Here is a 12,564-nt window from a genome sequence, read left to right as displayed (position 1 = left end):
ATGCAAATATAAAACTAACTTTACCGCGGACACAAACCAGGTCAGTACCGTACTGTATGTAGTGAGCATAATAACGTCAATGGATACATTTGTTACATGGACCACAAAAAAGCAGGTGATTCAGCATTATCAGCCTAATCAACCAAAAGCCAGCCGAAAGGAAAACATGGTGAAGCCTATGTCGCGCTTGGATTCATGGTAGGGATGATGGGGCAGAGGAGAGACCTGTGTGTGTTTTGTGTCTTAAACCGCTGGCAGCAGATAGCACAGTTTTGAACTTTTTGTTATTTGATCTTATTGGTTTAGAAATTGATATTTCAATAAATAGTAAACTTGGCCAATTTCGTTATCATTTTGTTGACAAGTGGAGCTTGAAAATTCGCCCACCCCCTTAAGTGGGGAATGACAAAAAATGATTGAGAACCGCTAACTTAGGGTATAGTGACTATTACATTAGTTCTTTCTTTACCCAAGTTTGCAGGAAGTTACAAATTCATGACTGACATTTGTGCCTATAGAGCTTTTTTAAGGTCAAGTGAGCCACAATCAAAATATTCACCTTTTTTTGGCATTCGTGAAAATAGCAGAAAATACCGACAAGCCAAATGATGATTAATCCCTGGCTAAATTCACCCCCCACAAATTTCACTGACCACATGACCAAAGACTAGGTAACTATGTATGTTGGGAAACTTAAGCTGTTGAATATTACTGATTTTAATCAAGCTCCAGCTGTCCTTAACATTTTGGAGGATCAGATTAACAAATGGTGATATTTACAGTTCTCATCAGGAAACATTAAATGTTAAAATAACATTTATTAAAACCAAAACATTCTTCAATGTCAACATAGTTGTTATTGAAAATCTGTTTTTTATCCCTATGTAACTATTCACTTGTCCCTGCTATCTGTGCTCTCAGATGAGTGACTGCCACTGCATTTATTTTTGGTGATTTTGTGTGTTTAGTGTTTACAGTAAAACTGGTGCGATTAGTTAATTAGATTGGGGGGAAAAAACCTCATTAAAGATTTAAGGAAACAATGGTGTAAAGTTAAAAATATAGCAAATGCTTAAAGAATACCATGAGAAGCTTAATAACACTGATAAAAACATAAAAACAACCCAGACCAATTTAGCACACGCATGTACTCTAGATTAGCAAACATAACGCATCATTTCTATTGAATATTTACTGTGAATAATTTACTGAACTTTTTGAATCTGGAACAATTGTTTTTTTTCCCCTTCCAATTTCAGTGATTATAAATAAATAAAATAATTAAAAGTTGTTATTTTCCTTGACAGAATAAAGATTTTGCCCAGAAGAGCCAAACAGCTTCTCAGCCCTGTAGTCAAGGTGAGTTGTTAAGTTGTTCCCATTAAACTGGGGTTTGTAATCTTGTTGTAAAGCATGAATATGAAGAAAGTGTTGATTAATTTTTTACAGCAGCAGCACTAACAGTAATGCAGCTTACATGTCACAGGTTTATTTATAATTAAAATGTTGTTTATTGCTGTTATAACATATGCTGTTATGTTTTTTTTCTAATATGCTATTGTTCCTCTGGTAACAGTTCAGGGGCTTGTAGTTGGCCTACTGTATGCACATAAGCAGTGATTTCATTACATTTTTTAGTTTCATTGTAACTCACTTTTTGGACATTTTCAGGACGAAGGAGTGTAGACTTTGCGATTACACTTTGTGCTAGCCTTCCAAAAAAAATCTAAACATATCATATGATATATTGTAATCATATAAAGTATAAAAAAAAGTTAATGTCTTTCTTTTTCTTTATTACTGTATTATAAGACGAATAAAAAGCTTTGGGGCATGTTGTAGGCAAATGAACAACACTGGAATTGTAACAGTAACTCTTCTTTATCAGACCAAAACAATCAACATTAGAATTTTACCATAAATGTTACAATAACATCTTTCAACTATAATAATGAATTATGCTTGTTTTATTTTCAATTGTGTTTTTTTTTTTTTTATTGTTATTGCAAAGAGGTATCACAAAAGTATATTGTTTTTCTACATAACCTCTATTTCTTAAAGAAGTTTGTTCAGATTTTTTTTTTCTGCAGTGTTTTTCTTGCAAACTCCCCCTCTCTTGTTTCTCATATTCTCAATTTTCACTCTTTGTAGCTTCACGTGGATAAATATGAGTTGCTTGGGTTTCAGTTGTCTCCTGTGAGCTGGAATCCCCTGACAGCAAATTAAAGCTATTGCACTGTAGGAGGGCTGCTAATTAAAATAAAATCATAACCATGAAAAAAATAAAATCAACATTCAGCATTGTCCAGAAAATTCAGTGCAACTCATGATACTTGTAGAATTCTTTTTAAGTTATTGTTAATTAAAAAAATGTGATGCATTATAATGATATAACCTACAGTATATTAATCAAATGAACTAGGGGCGCTTGGACAAATACAAGTCCAGAAAAGGACTAATAAAGTGTTAAAATTTTAACCCCAGCCAATACAAAAATGAAAAAAGAATAAAAAAGCGAGAAATGTAATTCTCATGTTAATTGATAGTCCATGTACACTGGAGATCGATCTGAAGGTCTAAAAAGTAAATTTTGCATAATAGGTGCCCTTCAAAAGTTGAGATGTGCTGTTTTTTAAACTGTTGACACTCATATTGATTGATGTACAGTTGAACACGGATTAAGGAGACCATCCTAAGTTGCAAAGTTGGGAGTGTTTCGTTTTCCTATACTATGGTCAGAAGTCAAAGTTATGTGTTTTAGTCAAATGCAGCAGTGATGTTTAGTACTAATTCTTGATTACATAGTACTCAAGTACTTCTCTGCTTTATGTTACACACCTTATAACTTTGAGGGCATCTGATAATCACAGGCAGCATGAACACGTTGAAAGTCACAAAATATTTTCCTTCTCATATCACAGAAAATTGCCCAGGATTTAATGAGATCTAATTAAACCTTTCCAGGTACTCTTAATCTCAGCATAAACAATTCGCTCAACAATCACATTGAATCCCCCTCCCGGGCAGCAGCAGGAAAGGAGAGAGGCAAAAAGTGGGCTTGTCTTCCAGAATTTGCTCATCTCTTTATCAAGCACAACCATCCTGTGATTTAATTTTTTGCCACTCTTGTTGATTGTTCTTCATCTGCTGAGAAGGCATGCGAGAGAACATCGGCCTGGTGATGCGCAGGAAGTATAAATCTCGGAAAAAGATCACATCTGCCTCAATAGGGTTTCTCCTTCAGTGTCATCGTTTCAGCTGGCATCTCGGGAACTCATGGCTCCTTCGTTCTTCCCGTTCTTATTTGTCTCATCTTTCTACAGCCTCGAGGGAGCAGTGCCTCACCTCCGATGGCGCCATCCGCCCGGCTGCAGGCATGACCATCCTGCCTCGAGGAGCCAGCGGGCAGCAAAGCGCTCACAGCAGCAATCACACGCTCAGTCACACCAGCAGCTCCAGGTCAGTGATGGCTACGTGTGCAAGTTCTAGCTTTGGAAAGAGAACCTGTATCCCTTTTGGACCTTTTGGCTCTGTTGTGTTTCAGCTCTATTACAGGGGAGATGGATGAAGTTGACGCATTCAGAATTAAAAGGCACACAGAAGATACCATCTCTATCACTCCATCTACAGCCGAGTCTGTTATAGTGGAAGGTAGGGTAGAGTGTTTATCATCATTATCATTATTATTATCATTATCATTATTATTATTATTATTATTATTGATGTATAATAAAATGTTTCTGAAACTTTTTCAGTTAATGTCATTTAGAACTTTAGTATGTAATTTGTAAATAAACCAGTGCAGTGCTGCTACGACAGGCTACAAATTGCTGTTTGAATTGCGGGCGTATGCTGGAAAATATAATGAGTTTTTAGCGTTTCTTGCTGGGAGGTGTGACACTCTGCTTTGTCACTCTGCTTTGTCAGTGTCTAGTAAAAAGGCTTGCATTAACATGATGGTGTTGAACGCAACATTGCTGCAGTCTGTTTTAAAATGTGCAGTGTGACTAAAGTGAAGCTACAAAATTTTCAGGGTAGTATTCTGACAATGGTCATTATTAAACAATTTATAAAAAAACAGTTTTGTATGTAGAATTGCAGTATGCATGATATGAATTAGAAAAAAATCTCTATGTATATGAAGCTGTATTTGTATTGCATGTGTGCGTGCATGCAGATGCGTACTACAACAATGTGAGGGCGGAGCTGGAGTCACTTGCTCAGGACTTTGATGTGGAGTCGTGGAGCTTGGCCGTGGATCAGCATTTCTTAAAGAAACATTCCAAGGAAGTGATTAAGAGACAGGACGTGATTTATGGTGAGTGTGTGTATTTGTATATATGTATGTATATATGTGCACGTGTTGTACACACTTTTAAACTATCTACACCCCCACTCACCTGCCACACCTCTCTCACTCATTAGCGCTGCACAGCCTCAGTCTGTCTTATCTCTTTCCAGCAGGAAGCATTATTATATTTGCTGAACCTGCGTGGGTGTAACAGTACATTTTTATTTTGTAAATGTAAACATGTATGTAAATATTGAGTACTACATAATACTACCTTATCATTAATTCCTACACAATTCCTGCATAACAGCAAACTGAAGCGGTGACTAACACCATGATTACATCCTGACCAAACTATTGGGTAGCCAACAAAAATTTTTATATAGGACCTTTAAGCTTACGTTTAAACCACACGCGTGTGCGCACACACAAAACGCACCCCAATAGGTAATATATTAATTTCATGTCAAGAAATACCAATAATGCTTTATTTAGTGTTTTAACTTCTCAGATTTCCTACGTATATAAAGAGGGTATTTAAGTAATTAACTTTCTGTAAAATGATCTATTGATCACAAACTGTGTCGGATTGTGTGTAGGATTTTTGAGTCGGGTCCTTTTACAAATCGAAGCAAGATTATGGCAAAAACATTGCATCACAAAATGTGCATTACTAACAAACAGCAAAAGTTAATTTTATAGTGTTTTTTTTTTTTTTTTAATCGAGGTTGATAGTTATAAAAAAATTTTTTGCACAAATTCTAATAAAAGGGACAAAAAAATGTGTGTACTATTTTACAAACAAATTTAAATTTGGTTTAAATTAAGTGTAAAGATAATTAAGACTAAGGAGAAAAGCATTTACAGATATTTAACAAATCAGTAAAAATATATTGATTTTATTCATTCAGTCATTTTTAAATGTTAAATTTTATAATACAAGATTTGGCACAATTAAATATGTTTCACATTTATTTTGGTCAATACTGACATTTAATTAATTTTATCTACAAAACAGCAAACAATAAGATAAAGGGTTGTCATTGGTTGAGCGTAATGGGATTTAAGCGAGTGTTGAAAGAACATTACTATAAAGCAAATAGGTGTGCTGGGTTTATAACACAAAGTGAGAACATGATTGCAAAACCGAATACTGCTCAATAATCTTTTCATCTTGCTTTTATAATCATTGAAGGCTAAAATCATAATTGAAAATAAAATTTTATTAATTGTATGGACCTACAAATTCAGTATTGCAAATTTTTACCATGTTAAAGATTAATTACTTTTAAAGCATTTATACTGTATACATTTAAAGCATGTATATAAAGTAATCATAAAATTGTACAGTTTTGAGGATGAACAACAAATCTTGTACAGAATTGTAACCATTAGTTAGCTTATTCCAATCAGAATTTATAATTATTGGAAAAATACTGATGACAATCATGATATGCCAGAAAGTGTACACAATTTGTCCTGGGTCAGTTCAGGAGTGCTCTACGGATATAAAAAAACTAAAATATATTAAAGACTTTAAAAGAGTCAAAAAACTAGATAAAATTAACAAGGGACTAGACTAAAGCAAGGCAAAGAAAACCCGAACCTGAACACAAGCTTTTGTACAGTTCAGCTTTTTTTCAACAGAATAAATAACATGATAGCAACAAGATTACCTAATACAGCGCCTCGACACTAAGGAGGGAAAACACGTACAGTAACTTAATGAGGCTGGTTACAAGAGAAACACAAAACTGGTATGCATAATCAAGGCGACAAGTGAGTGTGGCAGACACAAAAAAAAAATAATGCAGGCACCCCCTTGTGGTTGAATCTTAAGGCAGTTTGGTTACAACAGCAGAGGACCACACTGGACGCCAATCAAACTTTTACAATTTGCATGGGCTTATCAAAATTGGACAAAATATTGATACCCTTAATATTAATTCAACATTGGTTAAATGCCACAGGCTGAATATAGTTGATAACCAGGTTCATCTCTTTAAGAACACAGGATAAAGCATCATGGTGGTGGAATGGGAGATTCATATTATGGATGTGCAGCTGACTAAATCTGCAGCAACTGTGTGACACCATCATGTCAATATGAAACAAAACCTCTAAGAAATGTTTTTAGCAACTAGTTGATGAATGAAGTGGCCAGTGAGTGTTAATATTATATAGTAAAGTTAACTGGCACTATTTACAGCACAGCAGTACAGCATTTACAGCATTTATCTAGTTTAGCAGGTGATATTTTTAAGTCAAGTTCTTGCTATGTTTTTCATATATTCTGGAGTCACTTTAGAAAAGCAATCTTCAGGTTTCTGTTTATTAATCTGTGTACAATATAAATTTTCCATGCGTTTGTTTTAGAGCTGATCCAGACAGAGATGCACCATGTGCGCACGCTGAAGATCATGCTGCTAGTTTACGTGCATGAGCTGCGTGAGACTCTGCAGCTGGACGAGCGCAGCCTGGACTGTTTATTCCCACAGTTGGAAAGCCTGCTGAAATTACACAGCCATTTCCTGTCCCGCCTCCAAAAGCGACGCCAAGAAATGCTGGAGCCAGGAAGCGACCACAACTACGTCATGCACAGAGTGGCAGATATCATAAGTGACCAGGTATTTGCATAGGAAAACTCATGATGATTATAAGTATCATTTATAAGTCGTCAGGAAATGGTGACATTTATTTAACATTTTCCTGAAAAGTCAAGTGCTTTGTAACAGTCAGACCACTTTAAGATAGTAAAAAAATGTTTTACCAGATTAAATGTGACTGTAAACCTAGAAACATTGTGTTATTTAGCACATTAAAATTGTAACTGCTGCAAAGTGATGAGGGATAGGGAAAGACCACTGCATCATATTTTTTAATTACTTCAGTATAACATAGTGCTTTATTTCGGCCTTAATAATAAAGAGACAATGTTAAAAGGATTTGGTGAGAGGAAACTGGTATTATTATAAAAACAACTACAGTGGAACCTTGGATTACGAGCATAATTTATTCCAGAAGTGGGCTTGTATTTCAAAACACCAAAATTAATTTTCCCTTAAGAAATAATGGAAACTCAAATTATTTGTTCCACAGCTAAAAAAAAATAAAATAAACACATAAAAATAATTAACACAAAATATAACGTAAAAATAAAACAAATTAATCTGCATTTTACCTTAAGTTAGTAATAAATAATCACGACAAAAAAGTGTTTCTGTTTGTGCGTGCAAGAGCTGTGTGTTTGTGTGAATCTAAAGTAAGCTCCCCTCTCCCCCTTCTAGTCTTACGCATTTACCCTTTCACTCGATTGAGCGACACGCTAATGGAATCACTGCTGTTCAATATTAAATTAACCTGCACTTTACCTTTGAAAAGAATCGCGACCTAGCACTGTTTCTGTGTAGAGCAGAGAGAAAGAGTGTGTGTGTATCTGTGTGTGTCTGAAGGCGAAAGTAGAAGAGGTGTGTGTGTGTGTGTTTGTTTTTGTGTGTGTGTTTGTTTGTTTGTGTCTATGGGGGGGCACACACATACAAACAAAATAAAAGATGTTGATTATACCAGTAAGAGACGCACACCCAGCAGGGGAGACGAGTACCCACAATTCCACAGCGCAAGAGAGAGAAAAAACGTTGGCTCAGTTTACAGTCAAAACAAGAAGTTCATGCGTGATACATGATACTCGGTACTTGTTAACCAAGACTTGCTCGTTTTCCAAATCAAAATTGTTTAAAAATCTTTGCTCTTCTTGCGGAACACTCGCAAACCACGTGACTTGCTATCCAAGGTTTCACTGGACTCAGATTTAGTTTTATTATAAATGTGCTGAAATGAAGAAATGCAAAACAGACTGGTTAAAGAAAACAGATTATAAAGTTTTATATCTTTGCAAACATTAACATTTAACAAATGTTAAATAAAAAGCTCTTGAATGGTAAATCATAGTGAGCGACGTCTGCTCCTATCATGGTGACCATATATACATTATTTCCATTTCAGCTTGGGTTAGGGATAGGGCTGGACAATAATTTGATATCAATATATATCGCGCTAGAGTTTTTTTCAATAACGGTGATACAATTTTTAAACACATTTCCGATATTTCGATATACATTTGAATATATATATATATATATACAGTGGCGGACTGGCCATCTGGAGTACCGTGAGTTTTCCCGGTGGGCCGTCTCAGTCAGTACGCAAATATATAAAAAAAATTACGGAAACCATAATATTGCATCTCTTTTCTACTCATATGGATGAGTGCGTCGATTCCACGGACGCTGCAGACAAAGAACGTGTTGTTGCAGAAGAGAGAGGTTGATTTACGGCAGCTGTTTATGGGAGTGTAGTCCAGTGCGGCAGATGCATTGTGGGTAATGATGCCGGGTGTGTGTGAACGTGAATGCGAGATGTAAGCTGGGATATAGAGCCTGTGTTTTGTTTTCTTTTCAGTAGTTTTTAGTTGGATTTAAGTGCGGGATTCCACCCGAAAGGTTGTATTATAACCCGACAATGCAGCAAATAAAAGAACGGGCATGCATCGATTAGTTTGTCCTTCTCATCATTACACGAGCATGAAATAACGGGCTGTTACGCTGCGGCGAGCAACATTAAAAATAAAGCGAATGTGGATGTATTGCCCTCCCTCAATATTAATTGGACACAATTTACGGAGGGAGAGATATTGATCCTTTCTCGATGCAGCGAATTTCTTTGGGCAAATTAATAATAATTTCAATGAATGAAAAGGAGGAAGAAGAAAAGGTGTAGCTGAAAGTTACACGAAAATAAGAAAAAGCTGTGCAGTGCCATGGAAAAGTATTTGCCCTTTTCTAGAAACCTCTAGAGCAGTGGTCTTCAACTAAAATCGCTTAAGGTCCGGTAAATAAACACTCCTCACCAGCTAAGGTCCGGACAACCCAAAACAGACACTGATGCTTTAGGTGTATCCAATATATATTTTCATATGGATAAACATGTCTTTTCGTATGTATAAACAGACCAATTTACATCCTTCACAAATTGGATCTCATTTTAATGCTGTTCTGTTCTGTCCTTTATGTTGCTTTGGTACAAAGTAATTTAATTAAACCAGTAACAATGTCTGACAAAAATATGATAAAGGAAACTGTGCAAAATGCCTTCATCTCTGAATCTGAACAGAACATAAATTAATTTAAACATTAACAACTTAAAAGTTGCCAATAACTTAAAAATTAACAACTCCTTTACTATTTTCCCATCCGTAAAGGGCTTATGTTTCCCTAAAATCCCCTGTATTCTCAGTGAACATTCATAAGCACGTTGTTGGGCGGTGAGTGAGTGAGAGAGGACCTGTGTAGATCGCTCATACTGCACTTTAAGCTCATTTATTTTCCTCGCCCTTACCTCAGACTGCTGGGGGTAAGTTTCTTCAAAGTGTCAATGTTTAGCTTCGTAATGGCGTTTAATGTTTCCACTTTTGACAACCGCAACAGAGTCCGAGCAAATAACACTCACAGGCCTCGTAGAGCTTGATGCAGGAAGAATGAATGCATATTTTCCCACCCATTCATTGTGACAAACTGTCCAAATCAACTTTTCAAATTTTTTTATGTGAAATTTTTTTTTGTTGTTGCGCTAATCTGTCTGTGCGCTGCTCTCGCTTTCTGCTCTCTTCAATGCACACATGACTGCACATCTGAACGTATCGGTTGGCGTAGCAACCCGTAGCGCCGTAGGACCTAAATGGCTCTACTGAGCTGACCTTCACGTGCTTGATATACATTTTCTTTTATTACAAAATAGCGTTTGCTATATATATATATATATACTTTTTTTAAATAATTTTTTTATACTAAGTCAAAAGGCTTCTTGGTCCGGATGGACGCATCTCGCAGTCCGGATTTGGACCGGGGTCCGCCAGTTGGTGACCCCTGCTCTAGAGCCTGTCATAGGGTGTCATCAGTATTTAACACTGTTCCGGCCAGAGCAATGTGTTTTTGTTGTTGCTCACTCTTTATTTATTTTATTATTTTTGTTTCTTTATCCTGGCTGAAGCAGTTTGTTTGTTGTTTCAATTTATATTAATAAGCAGCCTGTTCTAGTTTAAAGGAAATATATTATTGTTAATAAGCTCAGTCTGAGAGTTTTATTTATTTAGTTTATTTCACATTACTTGTTTTTACTGTTTTTATAAAAAAATATATATATATATTATATAATTTAATAAGGAGGAGTATGGAGGTATTAGAGACTTCGCAAATTCAGTTTGCAGACATCCATTGTGTGTGTCCTCGGCGTTTTTTTTCTGAGGCTTTTTTAAATTGTCCATATTGATATCGGAATTATATCGTATCGACCAAAATTAAGAAATATATCGTGATATAAATTTTTGCCATATCGTCCAGCCCTAGTCAGGGAATTGACTAGCACATGCTTCGGCAAAATGTCTTTCTTGTGTATTTAACACAAATGAGTGCTGTTGCTATTTGTACCTGTTTACATGTGCTGTTACATCGAGGTAGTTATGATTACTTACTGATGTCCAGAGGTCTCTAGTAAGTGCAATTAAAGTAGCTTCTGCCAACTTCCTCATTTTTATAGCCTTTATCAGTGTCTTTAATGTATTCTTGTAAAAATGGTTTACCAAAAGCAACTTTAATTTTATTTAAAATTCCATCTGGAAGCTTTCTATAATGAGACTTGCATTTGAGCACCATTAGTGATGTTTCCTCACTTATTATCTGTGTAAAACATGCCCTTATCTGACACAGCTGAGTAACCACACTGAAATTATGGCAAAGCTATTATGGTCAAACTTGGTCATATGATAAATTTGCATAAAACAATAGGGATGTATTTATTAAAATTTCTAGATTAATCACGTGTTAATGCATAATACTCTATATAAAATTGCGACAAATTTGTTATCAAATCACATGAATGGCAGTTTAGCATTCTTCTCCTAGATATGTATATAGTAATTTATGAATTTATGGAAGTTTAGGTTTTTTAAAGCAACTATGGGCTGTGGTTTTCCTCTTGTTCAGTTTTCTGGTGAGCTCGGAGAGATGATGAAGGAAAGCTATGGCGTGTTTTGCAGTCACCACACCGAAGCAGTCAACTACTACAAAGAGCAGCTGCAGAGCAACAAAAAATTTCAGAACCATATAAGGGTAAGAAGAGAAGATACAGTAACATTACTTGCCTCTTTTTGGCTGAGTTCCTACTTTTTATTTTAAAGCTCTTAAACAGATATGAATTAAATTTACCATGTTTGAAAAATTCAAAGCTGACAGACAATATTACTATTATTTCATGTAAATTGGTTAAAGGTTTATTATAGAAAATTGCCCAGAGTATTTTTTTTTTAGATTTATGTATATATGTGTGTGTACATATGTATGTATGTATATGTGTGTGTGTGTGTGTGTGTGTGTTTGTTTATACAGTGGGGCAAAAAAATATTTAGTCAGCCACCAGTTGCGCAAGTTCTCCCCCTTTAAAAACATTAGAGAGGCCTGTAATTTTCATCATAGGTATACCTCAACTATTAGAAAAATCAAATAAAAAATAAACAAAATAAATAAACAATCCCAAAAATCACCCTGTAGGATTTTTTTAAGAATTTATTTACAAATTATGGTGGAAAATAAGTATTTCGTCACCTAAAACAAGCAAGATTTCTAGCTCTCACAGACCTGTAACAACTTCTTTAAGAGGCTCCTCTGTCCTCCACTCGTTACCTGGCATCTGTTATCAGTATAAAAGACACATGTCCACAACCTCAAACAGTTACACTCTAAACTTCACTATGGCCAAGACCAAAGAGCTCTCAAAGGACACCAGAAACAAAATTTTAGACCTGGGCGACTGATCCATGTAAAGGAAAGAATAAATGGGTCCATGTATCGTGAGATTTGGTTGAAAACCTCCTTTCATTAGCAAGGGCATTGAAGATTAAACGTGGCTGGGTCTTTCAGCATGACAATGATCCCAAACACACCGCTCTAGTGAACTTGCACAATTGGTGGCTGACTAAATACTTTTTTGCCGCACTTTATGCATGTATATATATATATATATATATATATATATATATATATATATATATATAATGTGCACACAGTGCGGCAACTAAGGAGTGTAAGGGTTTTTTTTTTTTATATATATACACTCACCTAAAGAATTATTAGGAACACCTGTTCAATTTTTCATTAATGCAATTATCTAATCAACCAATCACATGGCAGTTGCTTCAATGCATTTAGGGGTGTGGTCCTGGT

General features: G+C 35.5%; 1 protein-coding gene across 1 annotated transcript in view; it reads left to right on the top strand.

Annotated features, from left to right (window-relative positions):
* Positions 1 to 12,564, top strand: part of arhgef18b (rho/rac guanine nucleotide exchange factor (GEF) 18b) — a 65,791-nt gene that overhangs the window by 31,503 nt on the left and 21,724 nt on the right. Inside the window, exons 11-16 of the mRNA XM_053512655.1 lie at positions 1,308 to 1,359; positions 3,324 to 3,459; positions 3,545 to 3,651; positions 4,178 to 4,318; positions 6,668 to 6,918; positions 11,329 to 11,454. Coding sequence (XP_053368630.1) covers positions 1,308 to 1,359; positions 3,324 to 3,459; positions 3,545 to 3,651; positions 4,178 to 4,318; positions 6,668 to 6,918; positions 11,329 to 11,454 — 813 coding nt within the window. The remainder of the gene's footprint in view (positions 1 to 1,307; positions 1,360 to 3,323; positions 3,460 to 3,544; positions 3,652 to 4,177; positions 4,319 to 6,667; positions 6,919 to 11,328; positions 11,455 to 12,564) is intronic.

This window comes from Clarias gariepinus, chromosome 15 (genome assembly GCF_024256425.1).
Source record: "Clarias gariepinus isolate MV-2021 ecotype Netherlands chromosome 15, CGAR_prim_01v2, whole genome shotgun sequence".
In the NCBI taxonomy this organism is placed as follows: domain Eukaryota; kingdom Metazoa; phylum Chordata; class Actinopteri; order Siluriformes; family Clariidae; genus Clarias; species Clarias gariepinus.
Note: the sequence above shows the minus strand (reverse complement) of the source record. Positions and strands in the feature narration are given on the sequence as shown.